Below are 20,523 nucleotides of genomic sequence, written 5' to 3' on the forward strand. Positions count from 1 at the left end.
ATTGTTGTTACTGTTTTTGGCATATTGAATACATCATGGGTAGCTTGCCAGACTTTGCCGTGCAGGCGAGATACTTTCAGTAGCTTGCCAGGGTCTCCAAGAGGGCCGGGTCGGCTGCTTGCAAGGCAAACAACCTACCTACTGTGCTATCGCTCCAGCCCCTATTTCACTATTACATAAAAATTTAAATGCTTTTTAGCTCTGATGATGGTTTAATTTTCTTATTTACATTGGTCAAAATCATATAGTAGTCACTGGCTCTTATTGACTTATTTTCTGATCATTCTACTTGGCATTTCTTAAAATTTTGTTGTAATAAGAAGTATAAAGTAAATTTGTTATGTGCCTAAGGGGTCAGGTTGGGATTGGGAAGAAAAGTAGGGATTACTGGTGGTGTTGGAACACTAAGTGCTTGAAAATCTGTATAATGAACAAGTTTGTAAATCACAAGTGTTTCTAATCAAAATTAACTTTAAAATAAGAAAAAAATCTTATACTGAGAGTGTATCAATGAAGTAGCAATTATTCAAACTGGTTAGGCTTAAAAGTGAGTGGGGAGAGGCTGGAGCAACAGTAGATGGGGTGGGGCCCATACCCTACATGTGGCCAATCTATATGGTCCTGTTAAATTCATATGCTGGTTAGACCCCTGGCATCCCGTATAGTCCCCCAGCACCACCAGGAGGAATTCCTGAGTGTAGAGTCAGGAGTAACCCCTGAGTACCACCTCTGGTCTTCTTCCCATTACCAAGATCAAGAGTCATAAATTGGCTCTGAGCACAGTTGGGAATAAAATTTAAATTTTAAATAATGCGATTAATCCTTTAATTATTTAATTAATTTAATAAGTATAATATATAATGAATATAATATATAATATAATAATATAAATATAATAAAAATAAAAAACAAAATTATTTAATTAATTTAATAAAACTGGAGTGATAGCACTGCAGTAGGGCGTTTGCCTTGCACGCAGCCAACAATGGCTGAGCCGAGTTCAATTCCTCCACCCCTCTCAGAGAGCCCGGCAAGCTACCGAGAGTATCTCACCCGCATGGCAGAGCCTGGCAAGCTACCCGCAACGTAGTCGATATGCCTAACACAGTAACAACAAGTCTCATGATGGAGACGTTACTGGGCCCGCTCAAGCAAATCGATGAACAACGGGAGGCCCTTTACTTTACTTTTAAATAATGGGAATTTTAAAAAATAATGAAAAGAGTTGTATAAATGTTAGAATCTGGGAGAGGAATCAACAAAGGCAATATTGGTAAACCAGGGAATGACTCACAGAGCAGTCCCAAGTAAAGATTCTGACCGCCAACAATTCCAAGAAGGGCAATTCAGTTTCCAAAGCACAGAGTTTAAGGACAGGGACAGCGTCATACTCAACTTTATCGCTCCCAACTAGAAAAATTCCTGAACCACAGACTCTTGGAACCTACATATTCATTCCTTCTCCCATTATGGGAAAATTCTTCTGAAGAAACAGTACCCATTAAAATGGCTCTTCTGCTAATCTTGGGGTTAAATAATGAAAAGAGCTGGTGGGCGTTAAGTAAACATATTTCACTTTGAAGAGCAACAACAAAGATCCCTTTTCAAATTATATATATCAACTTATTATTTTCACCATTCCTTAGAATTTGACCCACAATATACCATTCCCTTTTCCTAACATCCATTCATCCCTCATTCACACTATGCTAATATATGGATGCTTAAATTGTTTTTAGCCTCAATTCATGAGATCTTCATGAGTTACTGTGGTCCACTATATCTCTAACACGACAATGACTATTTTATTTCTCTCACATGCTTTCATTTTCCCCATTATCCCCCTCCCAAAGAAAATAATCTGTGCATATATCCTGATTCAATATAACAAAGGTCACGGTCACGGTCCTCCCGTTGTTCACCGATTTGCTCGAGCGGGCCCAGTAACGTCTCCTTTATGAGACTTGTTGTTACTGTGTTTGGCATATTGAATACATCACGGGTAGCTTGCCGGGCTCTGCAGTGCGGGCGAGATACTCTCAGTAGCTTGCCGGGCTCTCCGAGAGGGGCGGAGGAATTGAACTCCGGTCAGCCTTACTGGCTGTGTGCAAGGCAAATAAATGCCCTACCCGCTGTGCTATCGCTCCAGCCCGTAACAAAGGTAATAACAATAAAATTAACATTAATGAACATTTAGGATGTACCAGATTCTTTTACATGCACTATTTCTTCATAAAAGCATTACAACCTATAAGACCATCCTAAAACTTTTCTTATCCAAATACTCTATTAAAAATAAAATCTATGGCAAGCCAAAGAAAAGTTCAGCAGTTACGGCACTTGTCTTCTTTACAGTAATCTGGTTCAATTCCCAGTACCACATATGGTTCTCTGAACAATGGCGTGAGTTATCCCTGAGTACAGAGCCAGGAGTAAGCCCTGAGCACCGACAGGTATGGCACTCCCCACGCCCTTGAAAAAAAAAAAAAAGAAACACCAAAAAACACCCAAAATCTACAGCTCAAGAAAAGCTGATCATCCTCTCCCCGGACCCCCGAGTTGCCACCCACGAACAGCTCCTCCAGAATGGCCATGATCCCAGAAGCAAACAAACCAATCTCTGCAGCTTCTGGCAGAAATGCTTCTGGCCTGTGAATTAAGCTAGGCCCCGTGTCACCCCACATGGGAAAGGGCATTGTCCCTTCCGCCTTCTTCCCCGCAGCAGAAGCATGGTGACTGCCATCTTTCAGAGCCTGTTGGACTGAGGTATGCGCCTGCAGTGACAGGAAACTTGAGGCCTCAAGGTATGGGGGGTGGGACCGGCCCCTCTCCCCACCCAGACAAGACCCCGAGTTGCCACCCACGAATGGCTCCTCTGGCTCCAGAATGGCCATGATCCCAGAGGCACACAAACCAATCTCAGAACACAGCGACTTCTGGCAGAAATCCTTAATTACTTAATTACTAAAGTATCAGAAACCCAAAATTGCGCAGTTGTGCAACATCATATGCTCTTCATTATCAGCAATAGAAAACTAATTATCTAATGATGCCTTCTCGGTAGATCTGATTGTTGGGGGAAAATGCCAAATAATAATGGTTGGTCTTTTGTCAAAAAATTGAATGTAATCAAAGTAGAGAGAGAGTAAAGTGGGAAATCATCTGCCGCACAAGAAGGGGGAGGGGTGGGATAGGGAATATACTGGGGTTCTTGTTGGTAGAACATGTGCACCGGTGAAGGGAAGGTTGTTTGATCATTGTATGACAGAGATTTAAACCTGAAAGCTTTGTAACTTTTCTCACGGTGATTCAATTAAAAAAAAAAAGCTGATTAATTTGTTCTAATCTTAAAATAATACTGAATCTAATTCAGATATAACTTTATATAAATTCAGATTTGGGTGGAAATAATCTCTTTCTGCAAGCAACCAAGTATTTATCTACCTGAACAACAAAGAACATTACATATGAGGGTAAAACTTGACATCAAATTTAAAGAATGAGTAATAAGGGAAAAGAAAAAAACAAGGTAAAAAAATCTAGACCAGTATTTCTCAAAGTGGGCAGTCCCTTATCCTTGCCAAGGGTCAGTGGAATAACTCAGGGGATCCATTATATAGCCTTGGTGCAACAGAAGGGCACTTTCTGCTTCCCCACTTAAAATAAGGAAATTTCTAGAGATATACTGTTTTTTTTTTTTCTCTGAAAAAGAAGCAGTAGGTTAAAAAACATTGGGAACCTCTGATCTAAAAATATAGCATCTGATGAGAATGAGAAAAAAGAAATACTGTTCTGATATCAACATGATCCTAATTATCCTCCCCTCCACTTCCTGATAATCTTAAACTACCTAATCTTTTTGGATCTTTTCTTCATCATCTATAAAACAATGGGTATTATGGTGCATAATCTTAAATTTATAAATACTTCACAATTTTTAAGTCATCTTCCCAAGTATTCATCATATTCTACTAACCATGAATTTTGCTTTATACAATGCAATATGCCCAGTATCTGGCTGGTACAAAGCACAAAATTAGAACTAAAAAAAGAACTACACCAAGCCAAATTGTTTTGGCTTCGTTTAGTTCTGGTTCTTAGGTAACACTGTGATGCTCAGGGTTACTTCTGGTTCTGTACTCAGGTATCACTCCTGGCAGGGCTCTGTGAACTATTTGGGATACCAGGAATTAAACCCAGGTTAGTTATATGCAAGGCCAGTAACAGCTTAGCCAGTGCACTATTTCTCCAATTCCAGAGCTGATACTTTTATGCTGATTAAAATATAAGAAAAACAAAAATATTTGTGTGTAGTCTCACAGCTAAGTGGTAGAACTGAATAAAAATGCAAGTCTTCCAATTATTAATTCAAAGTTCTTTACAGGAGATTATCAACAAAGATTCTTTTAATGAAAAATTTTTTTTAAAAAATCTCATTAGATTGTTTTACTATAGAAAGAGGTGAATAACTCAGAATGTATCTGAGAGAATATATAATACTCAACAAAGAAATAAAATAAAATAAATCTACTACTTTCCTATGATACACTGTATTTTTTTAAACTTTTTATCTTTATTTTTTAGAGCTACTACAACTTACAATATTGTTAATGATGGTATCATGTATACATAATTCCAATGCCCAACACATTACCAGAGCAAACTCAGTTCTGTGGATATGATAAATTTTAATATGTTGTCTTTAAATCATAATCAATCTACTCTCAACTATGGCTTTACATAGTTGCAAATTTACATACTTTACATACTGCAAATTCATTCTGTTAACCATAGGGAGAAAGAGCTCAAATCTATCTCTACAACCAAGGTTGTGGATCAAATCATAAATCTTATTGCAGGTGTCCCCAATAATCTGAGGTTGATGAACTAGCATCTGGCTTTAATGCTATGGGTTAACTGAGGAAGAGTAGACCAAAGCAGCATCAGCTGTAAGTACCTATAACGTATATACATGAAAATACAGTAAGAGTTTTAGGGCAAAGCTCTACTGCCCAAAACTCAGAGAAGTACAAGAAAGTATTTAAAAAAACTAAATTGTATGGAAGAAGAGATGAAGACTAATGCCTTCAGATTTTACAGGATCCTTATGACCAAGGCAAGCAGAAAATCTTTGTGCATAAGGGATAGCAAAAATTTAATTCTTTCAAAATAACAAATTCCTGGACATGAAACTGAAAACAGACTCCCCCAAAATAAAGGAAGTATCTTAACCTAAAGAGATAAACTCATTAATTTTTCATATAGGAGGTAGTATGTAAGTGGGTCTTATGAAGTATGAATTTTAGTGTATCTTGCAAGTTTTTTAATAAAAACTCATCAAAATATACTTCCCTTTTTAGAATAAATGGATGGAGTGGGGGTGAGGGGGAGGCAGACAGCTCAAGTGGTAGAGCAGAGGCCTGAATCTGATACTCAGCACCATCAGCTTCCCAAAGAACCACAAGATATATATGGTTCCTGACACACTCCCAGTACTATAGGGCTTGAACACCATAGGGTGTGGTCCTTGTACGGAAAAAAATTTTTTTAAGGAATAAAAATAAACATTCTCCACTGACTTATGCTCTTTGGATTTCTTCTCCCTTTAATAGAAATTTCATTAGGTATGTGTCCAAAATACGGGAGTAATTGTTACACTGAAGCTAGTTTCCACACAACTCAAATAAACAGATTTTTGAAAAGAGGAATCTGTGGTGAGTATTACCATGGTAGGTTGAAAAACTTAGGGCCTCATGACCAAGCCAAGAAACCAGCATACAGAAAGAGAGAAAGAGTAATAAGATAAACATTCTATAAATTAAATTTTAAATTTAAGAGCTCATATGCTTTTTCTTCTTTAACCTGAGAGTTATCACACCATCAGACTGCTTTACTCACCTTTTAATAATCAATTTTCCCTTTCCATTTAAGAGGTATTTCTCATTAATACAAATAATACGTTTCCTTTTTTCTGCATAAGTATAATGCATTGACCTTACCTTGTAGCAAATTGAATGAGTGCATTTTGAAGAGTCTGCCTAATCTCAAGAAGGAAGGATTCATCATCACTTAGTGTATAATACCAATACTGGACATAATCCCTTAAAGAAAACTGGATAACCTAAGAGGAAGGGGAAAAAAAAACCACTTCAGGATTTCACTGGCAAACTAAATCAGATATATTATTAGCCAATTCATATTTATCCCCTACATATTCATTTCTGGTAGCCTTCACTATAAAAGCATCAACACGTCAAAACCATTAGAAAAATATTTAATTGCACTGATATTGCATTCATTTGCTGTTTTAACCTCAAGGGAATGAAATACAAAATTATACCCAAGACCCTAATTCTTACAAAGAATCCATATTTGAGGTAAAGTGGAGAAAAAAATTTTTTTCACATGATTTTATCACCTGATTCATTGAATTTATATTACAAGAAGACAAAAGAATTCACTTAAGACCTTCACTATGTATGAGTATATATTCTCATTAGACAATAATAGCAATATTAAGTATATAATGTATAATCTTTTGTAAATCATATGTCAGATCATTGTAACAAAAATGTTATAATTTTAAAGTATACATTTAGAATAATCATAAAACAAACATTAACAAAAATAATCCTATGGAGATTAATTTTATCCTTAATTTTTACTATTTTAAAAATCAAACCAGGTACTCCATTATAGAAGTTATCAAATAGGGGGAAAATTTGATTTGCCAATCACTCATCTTGTTCAACTACAGAGTATACTGTATACTTGTTCTACTTCAACTGTAAAATTACTAGAAGCATTATCAAATATCAGTAAAACGTTTTTTGAGCATGAAAACTGAATCAAAATGTCTAAATACTAAATAAATAAATCATCTCACTATAACTGAGTTCATAAATAAGGTATCTTTTAAGAATGCAAGGAAAGCAGGGGCAAGAGAGATACAGTACAGTAGATAAGGCACTTTCTAGGAAGAGAGCAGATCTGGGTGATAACATATGGCCAAATGTCATTCCTTTATGGCCCATATGACACTATATGGCTATATGACATCCCTTATGGCCCCCTGAGCATACCAAGAGTAGGTAGCACAGTCAGGAGTAAGCCCTAAGCACAACTGGGTGTAGCCCAAAAACAAAACAAACAAAAATAATAATAAAATAATAATAAACAAAAATAATCCAAGATACACATATGTCCAGAGTGTTACAAAAATAAATATATTTGTTAAAATTTTCAAAAATATACTTAGCATCCAAAATACAATATTCAAATACCACATACTGAAACTCACTTGTTGAAGAGGTTCATCAATTATATTGGCACCCGTCAATCTTCTATCAATCTTTATGGTCCTGGCTTCCCGTTTCATTTCTTCTAAGCACTTGAAAGAAACCATAATGTTTTACTGCATAGTTTCCTGACTTAAAAATATCTGTACTTTACTTATAAATTCACTGTAATGTCCTCTAATTATTTTTAGGTAAAAAAAAAATTGTTGAAACTCTATCATATAGTAGTTCTCAAGTGAACAATAGATATTAAGGGGGAAGATCTACTGTTATTCTCAAAAATAAAATCAGCAAACATGGAGAACATGAAAAAATTGAGTAAGATACATTTTGCCATATTTCAAAAAATTTTGTAAGCATTATGTGTCTTATATGAACAAAATTATCAAATTTATTAAACACCCTTCTTTCTCCTTACACCTCCAAGCCCAAAGTTTTATATCAAGTGCCAAATGAATATAATTTCATATGAATCTATTTAGAGATTATTTTTAGGGGTCACAAAAGCAGTTCAATAGACCAAGTAGATGTTCTGAAGGTGGGACCTGAGTTCAATCCCAGCACTGCAGGGTCCCTCAAGCACTACCAATTTTTTTGCAATTAAAGAAAGTTAATTCCTCTATTTACAGAATCTAGCCTAAAAATGGATAGCTAAAAGGTTGTAATAGGATACTCCTCAATTAAAAATACAAATTATCACAGTTATAATAACACGCTTCAGTTTATAACATGCAATCTCTTAGACTTATTTTATTAAAAATATATTTATATATAATTTTACATGGCAAAAGTAAACCATCTACATTTTTATATCATCTACTAAAAAAATTATAAAGACTTAACCAGTGACTATGATTACTTTGAAGAACTGTTACTAAGATATTGTCTATCTTCTGTATAGACCACTGAAATGAATGGAAACTATGGATATCAAGAAATGGCAAACTCCAAGAATGAATCTTAATAGTCTCAAAACAGAAAAGAAAATCTCATGGATTTAAAAAGTTAAAATATTAGAAACTTTATTTAGCAATATGAAATTCTGATAGGGAGAAAATCTTTTACTGAGTATATACTTTCTCTGCATCTCCTACGTCTTAGTATAGAAAGGACAAATCAGTAATTATAAAGTAACTGGTATTAGTATCAGACCATTTGTCTCCATTCAGACAAGATGAAACCATCCCAATCCCAAATGAACTAAATGCAATGGAAACCTAAAGCCTAACTATATACTGAATCCCAATTTTATTTATAGAATATATATATGTATAAAGAGTATATTTTTAAGGAAAGAAAATACCAATATAAGATATAAAATCAGATCAGAATATAGATATTGCATAGCTAATTTGCAACATTTATACCTCAAGTGATCTAAAGAGCCCATTTGCTTTCTTTCTTGTTCCTATGCAATTCATTTCATTCAAAACAATGTTAATTGATACTTCTTAAGACAGCAGGAAAAGACCACAAATTTCTATATGCATTCATATTTTGGGGGGATGAGATAGTACATGCTTGTCTTGCATGCAGCCGACCGAGGTTCAATCCCTGACATCCTACATAGTCCCACAAGTACTGCCAAGGTTAGTCCCTGAGCACTGCCAGGAGTAACCCCCAATCACTGCCAGGTGTGACCCAAAAGCTGTCACTGTCACTGTCCTCCTGTTGTTTATCGATTTGCTTGAACAGGCCCACATGTCCATTGTGAGACTTGTTGTTACGGTGTTTGGCATATCAAATACATCAGGAGAAACTTGCCAGGCTTTGCCCTACGGGTGAGATACTCTCGGTAGCTTTCCAGGCTCTCCAAGAGGGGTGGAGGAATTGAACCCAAGTTGGCCGCGTGCAAGGCAAACGCCCTACCTCTGTGCTATCACTCCAGCCCATAAAAGCCAAAATGAAAACATAAAACACTAAGAAAGTTGTCAAATGCATAAACACATTTTCTTTTCTTTTTTCTTTTTTCTTTTTTAGGTGGGGCAGGGGTGGGAGGGTGCTGGATGGGATTTGGGGCTTCTAAGTAGTACTCGGGGGTACAGTGCTAGTCCCGGTTGGTTGGGTCAATGGTAGGGCCAAAGCTGTGGTACTGTCCAAACCCTGTGGTGCCACCAACAGTGTACTGCACTGTTGCATGCAGGCCACCAAGGCCAAACCTAGCCATGCTGTAGACCAGGTGTTGCCAGAGATCAAACTGGTGTTGAAGGCATGAATGCCTGTATTTATCTCTCTAGCCCTCACGTCCATTTTCTTTTAAAGTGCACTTTGTAAATATGATCAGAAAAATCTACCATACATTTACAGAGAAAATTATTATCCTAGGAAAATCTGCCAAGACTATACAGATATCAAGTTATTACTACTATTGCTAAGATTATTGCAAAGAAAGAGAATTTCGAAGTTTCACATTGCTTTACTCTTTTTACCTTAGCAATCCCAGTTGATGTTGAAGGAAGAAATGAGTGTTCACACTGTTCTAGGTATTTCTCTGAGTTCGTTTTTCCAAATAGGAGAGTAACCACAAAACCCCTGAAAATAATTAAAATTATAGGTTAGGTATAAAAAAAAAGACTTTACTACAATTTAACACATATATTGCAACTAGATTTTCAAATTTAATAAACATTTCATTAAAAAATGAATGCCATTAAAAAATAAATCTGTTAACTTTCAGCAAGGTAAAGCTGGTTTGTATCATGTTTTGAAGCTTAAAACAATTATAAATTTTTTGTGTACTTCTTTATACCTCTCGAAGTTCAGATCAATTCTTTTTCTTTTTTTTTTTTAAATTTTATTGAATCACCGTGAGACAGTTACAAGCTTTCATGCTTAGGTTATAATCATACAATGATCAAACACCCATCCCTCCACCAGTGCACATTCCCCACCACTAATATCCTCGGTATGCCCTCCCCGCCGTTTCCCTCCCTACCCCTGCCTCCATGGCAGACAATATTCCCCATCTCTCTCTACTTTTGGTTATTATGGTCTGCAATACAGACACTGAGAGGTCATCACGTTTGGTCAATTATCTACTTTTGGCACACATCTCCCATTCAACTGATTCCTCCAGCCATCATTTTCTTAGTGACCCCTTCTCTATTCCATCTGCCTTCTCCCCTCCACTCATGAAGCTGACTTAAAGCTGTGGGGCAATCCTCCTGGTCCTTGTATCTACTATCCTTGGGTGTCAGCCTCATGTTGTTATTCTATACTCCACAAAAGAGTGCAGTCCCTCTCTTTCTGACTCATTTCACTTAGCATGATACTTTCCATGTCTATCCATCTATAAGCAAATTTCATGACTTCATCTCTCCTAATAGCTGCATACCAAAGTTTCTTTAACTGGTCATCTATTCTAGGGCACTTGGGTTATTTCCAGATTTTGGCTCAGATCAATTATTTTTCAAAAGAATATCAAGGAAGCATTTTCATACTTGACAAAACCTGGTCCTCATTAAATATACGTAAAAAAGATAAATGATATCTAAATCTATACATAAATCATGTAATTCTGTAGCTGTTTTAGCTAAGAAGGTATATCAATAAAAAATAAGATATGCTATTATAAAATATGTAATTCCAGGGGTACAGCAATAGTACAGTGGGTAGGGGGCGTCCTTTGCACAGGACAAGTTAGGTTAAATCCCTTGCATCCCATACGGTTCCCTGAGGCCACCAGGAGTGATCCATGAGCACAGAGACAGGAAAAAGCCCATGAGTACCTCTGGTATGCTCTACCCCCAAAAATATAATTCATAGTTTCAGCTTTAAAGTATAAAATCAGGTTACTAATAATTACAGAACCATATATCACTTCCCAAAAGTTTTCTTTAGATAAGAAAACAAGGGATTATGGGGCTAGAGTGACAGCATAGCAGGTAGGGCATTTGCCTTGCACACGGCCAACCCAGGTTCAATTCCCAGCACCCTATATGGTCCCGCGAGCACCACCAGGAGTAATTCCTGAGTGCAGAGCCAGGAGTAACCCCTGTGCATCGCCGGGTGTGACCCAAAAAGAAAAAAAAATAATAAAGGGATTAGCTTCAACCTAAGAAAAATATGTACACTAGTGACAAAGAAGATAAACTATAGAACTGAACTTAAAAACTCAAGTTCTTTAGCAAAACCAAAACTAGTTTTCATTGAAAAAATATGAATTCCTCTCAAATTTGCAAAAGAACAAATAGGATGAGAGTGCAAAAACCACATGGCTTGCATGTGGCTGACTGGGACTTAATTCCCAGGATCCCATATGGTTCCTGGAGCACCACCAGAAGGAGTTACTGAGTGGAGAGCAGGAGTAACCCCTGAGCATTGGGTTTGGCCCAAAAAGAAAACTAATTTTTTTTTCTTTTTGGGTCACACCCGGCAATGCACAGTGGTTACTCCTGGTCATGCACTCAGTAATGACTCCTGGTGGTGCTCTGGGGACTATATGGGATGCTGGGAATCGAACCCGGGTCGGCCACGTGCAAGGCAAACGCCCTACCCACTGTGCTATTGCTCCAGCCCCTAAAATAAATTCTTAAAAAAATTAAGAAGTTTGGAAAACAGTGCAGTGGCTAGGATGCATCCTATGCTACTGTTTCAATTCCTGGCACTATCTGGTCTCCCAAGCAGCTATGGGTGCATAGTCAGCTAGAGGCTGACTATGGTATATGGTATAAGGAAATTCCTGAGCACTGCCCATGCTGGGTAATTCTTGGCTCTCAGACCCAAGTAACACAGCATCATCAGGGACAAGCATTGAAACAATGGCCCAGTTAGCAGAGAATCACAAGGGGGGCCCTCAGAGCATCCTGCATTGTTTGGGAGACTCTCCCCCATCAGTACTACCATAACAAGAAAGGGGGAACAAATAAGTTTCCAATCACTCTGTGGTGAATGAACTGATCAACCAAAATTAAGAGAAATGAGTTTCTATTCCTCCACTTCTCATGGGTTCCTCAGATTATATTCATCTACAAAACTTCAATTTTCTCCCTTTCGGAAATATTGAACACTAATCTGAAATCCTGCTCTTATACTCTTGCTGAACTCTATTCAACCCATGAAATAAAAAGTGTCTTTCCTTTTCCAAGCAACACTCTTCTTTCCAAAACTCTTCTTTCCAACCAGTGACAGTAGCCCCAGTCCTGTCGAGGGTGATATAACCATGAAATCATGCAGCTATGTAGCTCTGGTCCTAATTTGTGACTGACCAGTCTAATTAAGAGACCAAAATCACTGCAAAACCATAGTCTTCCATCATCAACAGAGACATTCTGAGCTCTCATTCTTATGACTCAGTCCTTAATTGTTTCCACATGTAGCTTACATCTAAGAAATTATAATGAAAACACAAATCTAAAATAATTTTATTCTAAAATATCTGTGCTAACTAATGTTCACTTGTGAATAGTGTCCATACTCACCATAACAAAGCTAATACTGCTTTTCAAACTCATAAATTGGAGCAGGTGATAGATAACCATATCTATCCCAATGTCTTCTACAATCTCTCAAGTAACAATCTACATATGCTATTCAATTCAGGTGAGTCCTAGAAATCAGGGTTCTTTGACATTTTAATACCTACAGGCAGCACCTGTTTGCAAACTGGTCCACAGCCCAGCAGCTATTACCAAGGCAGTAGATTATGATTTTCAACCATTCTATAGCTGTGGGCTGGTGCTAGAAGACCACCGCTTTATACCAACAGGTTGTAACAATTTACTCAATCACTGGGTTTCAAGATGTTTTTGTGGGTTTTTTTTTTAACTCATGTTCATTCCATAAAGGTAAGATACAAACATTATAAATCAAGTAACTATGAAGAGAAAAATGCAAAGATGTGTTTTAACTTTCTAAAGCAAAATGACACAGCTTTCATTAATGGAAATCATTGTATTGTTTAAAGTATAATCAACAAAACAATATCTTCTTTCAGGTAAAAGCAGAATTTATATCAGAAATAACACCAAAAGATATTTTTAAATATCTTAAAATTTGTCATATTTTCACAAATGGATTATTATCAGAAATTGAAACTGGTTTAAAAAAATGACTATCCATACTTTGGTTCCAATAATAACCATTATCACTTTTGTTTCTACTGGTGTTTTAATTTCACTTTATGTTGTCATAGTGCCAAGAATCAAGCCCAAGATCTCATGGTAAGACATGTTTCTGGCTTAACTTTATTTTTCTAACTTTGATAAAATAAATTTGTACAAATATTATTTAAAAACTGAGCCAAGGAGCTCAGTAGTAAGACACTTGCCTTCCATGCATAAGGTCTTGAGTTTGATCCCCAAACCCTCCCCCCACATAAACACACAAAATAATAATAAATCATTACTCTCCATTTTCAACAACAGAACATTACATAGAAATTTCAAATGACCAGTATGTATACTTACCCACCCACAAAGCAGAGGATATAAAATGCCAAGTAAAGTATCACAAAGGGTCCAAAGGTTATTAAAGAAAGAACAATGCCAAGGCTTCCCCATCCCCATATGGACAGACTGGTCTGAAATAAAGCAAATAAAAATTTCTAATTATAACAATGTTCATATAAAATACAAACAAAACTTCTCATAAAGTTCTAAATTTTCCCTTTATTGTTGCTATAACTATTATTGACTTTTCAAAACGTTAAGTATATTCTTGTAAGTTTATGTTACAAGTAATTATATACAAAATCTCATGTAGGAAAGTTATAGAACATAAGCAATTAATCTACAAAAATACAGTGACACAATAAAGTTATGTTAAAAAATAATTTCACACATGTTAACAGCATATTACCATGAGAGATGATAATGAAGTATTTTTTAAAATATGCAAAGGCATATCTAATAGGCCAAGTAGACAATAAATCGGAATTACTTAAATACTAAACTTTTAAACCAAGTCTCAAAAAAACTAGTATAACAAAGACTATTTATTGAATCATGATGACATGCACAGTTACAAAGCTGTCCTTGATTGAGTTTTATAATATAATGTTCCAACATCCCTCACTTCCGTCCGTTGTCCCACCATCAGTGTACATTTCCCACCACCGATGTCCCAAATTTCTTTCTCTTTTTCCTTCTAAGCATTGTAGTTTGCAATGCTGAAAAGGTTTCATGTATATCACTTCAGTTCTTGTTCACAGTGATCATTTCCAATGGTTAGGAAATGGTCCTTTCTCTGTCCTAACAATACTCTTCCCCACCTATCCCCCTTGTAACAAGTTTCCTACCACACACCAGTCTTCCTGACCTCTGTTTCATTGTCATTGAGTATTATTCTCAAACTATGTTTTTTATATCCTGCAAATAAGTGTGATCATTCTAAGTCTGTTCCTCTCTCTCTCTCTCTCTGGCTCATTTCATTCAGCACTACACTCCCTCCATGTCTACCCATTCATGTAAGCAAATTTCATGACTTTATTTTTCCCTAATGGCTGCATAGTATTCCACTGTATAAATATACCACAGTTGCTTTATCTAGTCATGTGTTACTGAGCACTTGGGCTGCTTCCAGATTCTGGCTATTATAAATAGTGCTGTAAAGAACAGAAGAGTGCAGATGCCTTTGCTGCACTGTGTTTTGGGGCCACAAGGTATATTCCCAGAAGCAGTGTTGCTGGGTCATATGGAAAATCAACATCTAGTTTTTTTGAGGAATGACCACATTGTTTTCCCAAAAGGCTGGACCAGTCAACATTCCCATTAGCAATGAAAGAAGAGTCCTTTTCCCAGACACCAGTGCCAGCACTGGTTGTTCTTGTGCTTTTTGATGTGTGTCAGTTCTGTGGTGTAAGATTATAACCTCATTGTTGTTTTGATTTGCATCTCCCTAATAATTAGTGATGTATAGCATTTTTTCATGTGCCTTTTGGCCATTTATAGTTCTTTGAGGAAGTTTCGTTCATCACTTCTCCCCCATTTTCTTTTATGGGATTGGATATTTTATTCCTGCAAAGTTCTACCAGTGCCTAATATATCTTGAAAATTAACCCCGTATCAGATGAGTGTGTGGTAAATAATTTCTCCATCCCGGAGTGGGCCATTTTTGTATCCTGTTCATCATTTCCCTTGAGGTGCAGAAGGTTCTTAGTTTAATGTATTCCCATTTGTTTATCCTTGCTTCCACCTGCTTGATCACTGGTGTTTCATCCTTGAAGATGCCTTAGCTTCAAAGTCATGAAGAGTTCTGCCTATGTTTTCCTCTTTTTTGAAAAGTGAAAGTTTCAAGGTATCTCACTGAAAATTATGACACCTTTCCTTTTGTTTTATATATTGTGTGCAGAAACTTGTAAAATTGAAACTACAAAACAAATTTATTACAAAAATTTAACAGACACAGCAAAACATTTTCAAATCTTACCTAATCTTAAAAATAAATTTGCAAAATTCTATTATTTAGAATTCATACTATGCTTTCTAATAAAAACATTTCTTTTCATAAAGCAAACCACTATAAAGAAACTAATTTAAGTCATTATGCATAAACGTATTCAATTCATCAAGTTCCTACATTCACTGGCCTTGTACTATAAGGTATACAAGGGAAGCATTTGTCCCACTTTTGCATCCGGGAACACAGAGAATGTATTACACGAATAAAACAAACAGATACTGAACCAAAAGAAATATAATAGGAAGCATTATAAGATACTAAACTGAAGAAAATGACAAAAATACTATGAAACTGACAATAAGAGCTGTGAATTATAAGGCAGTTTTATTCATTCATTCATTTACCAGTCATTGACTGCTTTCTCTATGTGCTATATGTTCAAAGATTACAAATGAATACAACCATGTATCCAGAGATTTACATATCTTCGTAAACTTCCATCCCAGAACAGAAAAAACAAAGACATGTAAAAAAAAATTGTATCACGTGGTAATAAATAAAATGGCAAAAATTTCAACACTGTGTGAGTGATTGGTCTAAGTAACTCATTAATCAGATGACATGATTAGAAACGCTGAATGATTTAAGAATCCCCCCCCCCCCCCGCCGGGATTCTTTTTATTCCTTCTATACAGAGCTGACATGACTTATTTATTTGTAATTTTATATTCTTTTCCCTCATTCTAGTTACATCAAGAGATTATATTTCATCTACAGAAATAATAGATAAGATACTTTTAAGAGATTAAAGTAGGCCACAATGATTTAGAATCAAGAACACAGTATTCCAATTCCTTATACAATGCCACTTTTCTTTTGTTTTTAGAAGCAAAATGGTTTTTATTGAAAGAAGTTTAGAGATGTAAGTGGAAAAAATATATGTTCTAGGCAAAACATAAGCTTTGAGAGTTGGGGATGGGGAGCGCCCAGAATAGCCGGGTGGTTTATATACTCTTTCTCCAAATTGTCTTGCCTGGAGTTCTCTGCATACATAAGTTAAAATAGATATTGTTGACAGGGAAACACGTGCACTGATGATGGTCCTTTCATATTCTTATGGCCTTTTAAATTCTCCTGTAATTGCCTTTTATGAAACCAATAAACACTACTTGGGTCCCATAAATAATAAGTTAACATAAGACCTCACACCTTTACATAGGCAGGGTCTGTGCCCTTTGTCAGCATGAACATGTTACAGATAGACCTTCATCTATGAATTCCCTAAGGATAGACTTTCATGCATGCATCCCTTAAAAATTTAAGAGATGAAATCAGGGGAAAAGGGGGCAGAGGGGCTATGCTACAGACACAGATGGGGTGGGGGGTGGGGTGCTGGTAGTAAGCTTTGGGTAAATAACGAAAACTTAAGAAATTGTTCAGCCCTGAAGCAGTCCAAAGACATTAGGAACACATCCCTTTGAAATGCAAATCCTGAACTCTAAAGAAACTGTGTCACCACCCAGATACAGATGCAGAACCCTTGACAATACTGCTGAACATCCAATACCTGTAGTACAGACACAGTATTGAGAAATACCCCAATTGTAGAAAATAAATGCCATCTCCAAAGATTTGCTCAAAACCTTATCTACTGACTTCCCTGAAAAATACTTGTAAACTTTTCAGAAAGCTGAAATCAGACTTTGACCTATATATTTTTATTCAAACTAGCTTCTCCAGTGAAATTTGGATCTAATATTAACTGTACAAGACATTCTCTCTACAGTTATATTTATGCTTGCTAGTAATTTCTTCAAAGCTTAACAACATACTGTTTACAGAGATATTCCAAGACTTTAAAAATTAAACAGTGTTGTTTTTTATTTCTCAACGAGGTGCTTTCTCTAAAGTGTAAAAATGTTTTAATTTTATATTTGAATCATATCTTTCATAACTGTTATCAAGTCAGAATCACAATTAGGGATTCGAAAGATAGTACAGGGGTTAGGCCTTGCATGTAGCTGCCCTGATTCCATCTCTGGCACCCCATATGGTTGCCTAAGAACTGCCAAGGGTCACCCTTAAGCACAGAACTAGATGTAAGCCCCTCCAGGTACGGTGCAAAATTTAAAACTTTTTAATTAAAAACAAAACTACCATAATTAATTTGGGGAAATCATTTAATAAAGCAATTAGCCTGGGGAGATGTTCCAATGTCTAAAAATTTATCTTTTCAGAATGCCACAGTCCCATGAAAAATGGTGATAAAATTATATCAATATATTCATATACATTATATTATTATAGTATATATTATATTGTCATGTTATGTATTATTACATATATTAATTATACATTTATATATTGTTTATATTATATTATTGTATATTCACATATACTCATTCATTGGGCACTATAGGTACAAGAACAAAACGGGACTTCCGTCACCCTCGCACCTGGTGCCAAGTCACTTTCTTTTAATCTACAAAAGACTCTTTTCTTAAGTTTGAGAGAAATTTTTATACTATTATGACAATTTTTTCCAATTAAGCAAGTCAGATGCCCAATTACTTTGTAGCTAATCTTTTACAGTAATAAACTTCTAATGTTAAATTGCTGATTGAAACATCTAATAGTGCACTGTCCAAAAAATAAGAAAGTCTTGTATTATTCTTAGTGTGCCTGCATATCCAATCAGCTAATAACATTACCATACTATTTTCTACTAATAAAAATATTTGATATAATACCATTTAAATTCTGGTATTCTACTTATTACCTAAGACAAGAGAGGTTGGTGAAACTTAGGAGAAATTTGTACACTTCAAGAAATCATTTATAAATTCAAACTGGTGTTATTACTTGGAGCTAACTTATAATTGGAGTAAAAACATAAACAATATATCAAAGTGACTTATATTAGCATAGCACTACACTGTAGCACCGTCCTCCCATTGTTAATCGATTTGCTCGAGCGGGGACCAGTAACATCTCCACTGTGAGACGTGTTGTTACTGTTTTTGGCATATCGAATATGCCACAGGGAGCTTGCCAGGCTCTGCCCTGTGGGAGGGATACTCTTGGTAGCTTGCTGGGCTCTCCGAGAGGGACAGAGGAATCAAACCCAGGTTGGCTGCTTGCAAGGGAAACGCCCTACACGCTAGCCTTTAATAAAATTAAAAGGAAAAAAATCGATTTTACTCCAGCTGGTTTTTGCACTAAAAACATACATACATACACACCTACCAGCGTTCAGAGAAAACACCTGGATCTGAATTCAGGATCATGAAGTTAGCAATAGGGATGAAATCTGGACCTCCAGCAAGTTTCAGTCCCTATTTTTTCTGGACCCTCACTCATTTATAATCAATGAACAGTAAAATCGGCCTGGAGCGCCAAATTCAGTAATGACAATAGGTCTCATTCCCCTAACCCTGAAAGAGCCTCCAATCGTTGGGAAAAGACGAATAAGAAGAGGCTGCTAAAATCTTAGGGCTGGGATAAATAGAGACTTTACTGACACCCATTCAAGTAATTCAACGACCAATGGGATGACAGTGATACAGTGAACAGTAAAAGTACAAAGAAACACTTCAGCAATGGGGGTACAGTCCTTGCACACACAAGATCCAGAGCCAAGTAACTGGCATTTAGGTCCCAACTGAGACAATATAATGTGCTAGCCTGGTGGTCCCTGACCCAGAACCCTCTGTGCTCCCAGTGACCCAGTGACATGGCGAACCAAGTATGCCCTGGGGGCTACCATGGGCTCATCTGCAGCAGCTGAGGGGAAAAGAAATCCTATAAGCATGCCTTAGGACATATTTCTGGACCACACTCCAAGTGCTCAACGACTAGCCCTGTCTATATGCTCAGAATTGAACCCCAGTGCTGCTCAGAGGACATAGAAGATGAAACTGGATGAGATTTGGTGGCCTAAGAAACAAACACCAACCTTCTAATGTGTAGGTCTGGTCCCATTGTATCAGGACTTTCGCTCCAGCCCCTGTATCAGGACTTTAAGAAAAAAAATTAGGGGCCAGTACTGGGTCTCAACAACAATGCCGTTGCTTTGCTTATGGAAGGTCAGAGATCAAGGATGTAGCAGCAGAAACTGTTGAGAAGAGATGAAATACTCCTTAATGATTCAAATGGTGGATATCTTAAAATCTAACCCCGTATCATGTTTTATGTCTCTTGTCACTGTCCTCCTGCCCCTCAAATGCTTTTTAATCTTTTCCAGTTTTTACAATGGCTAATTCTATGATTCATAAATTAAATTTTTCACTTTTTATATGTTGTAACACATGTAATATACAGTAACCTTGCTACATTCTGTGTGTGTTTATTTACATCCTGCAGCTATTTCCTGGGTGTATTCATTTACATGACTATAAAACAAGATTCAATAGCGACTCGAACACAAGTTTTGATTCAATACCCACTATGTTATCACTGGAGCAATAGCCTAGTGAGTAAGACGTTTTGCCTTGCACGTGGTAGACCTGGGTTCAATTCCTCCGCCCCCTTCAAGAGCCCAGCAAGCTACCAAGAGTATTCCACCCGCACAGCAAAGCCTATCAAGCTACCCATGACATATTCGATATACCAAAAACAGTAACAACAAATCTCACAACGGAGACATTACTGGTGCCCACTTGAGCAATGACAGTGACATATTAGCATAATATGGACAGTGACCGTGACATATTAGCAGAATCCTTGATATATTACTTTCTTCTCTAAATGCAGTAATCCACACTGAAAGCATGGAATACATGGAAATGGCCAAACTGGGTAGTTTTCTAGAACCATTAACTCACCACTAAATAAAGGAAGAAACCTTAAGATCATTTACTATAGTCCTTACCAAGCTTTAAAGATC

At 36.5% G+C, this 20,523-nt stretch overlaps 1 protein-coding gene across 3 annotated transcripts in view; it reads right to left on the reverse strand.

Moving 5' to 3' along the window:
* The window catches only part of SNX13 (sorting nexin 13), a 132,449-nt gene that overhangs the window by 74,902 nt on the left and 37,024 nt on the right, over nt 1-20,523 (reverse strand). For all 3 annotated transcript variants that reach the window (XM_056118048.1, XM_056118047.1, XM_056118049.1), the window contains exons 2-5: nt 13,706-13,818; nt 9,728-9,830; nt 7,301-7,390; nt 6,000-6,121 (exon numbers count right to left, since the gene is read on the reverse strand). In XM_056118048.1, coding sequence (XP_055974023.1) covers nt 6,000-6,121; nt 7,301-7,390; nt 9,728-9,830; nt 13,706-13,818 — 428 coding nt within the window. The remainder of the gene's footprint in view (nt 1-5,999; nt 6,122-7,300; nt 7,391-9,727; nt 9,831-13,705; nt 13,819-20,523) is intronic.

The sequence above is a fragment of the Sorex fumeus genome, unplaced genomic scaffold, assembly GCF_029834395.1.
Source record: "Sorex fumeus unplaced genomic scaffold, SorFum_2.1 ptg000037l, whole genome shotgun sequence".
NCBI lineage: Eukaryota > Metazoa > Chordata > Mammalia > Eulipotyphla > Soricidae > Sorex > Sorex fumeus.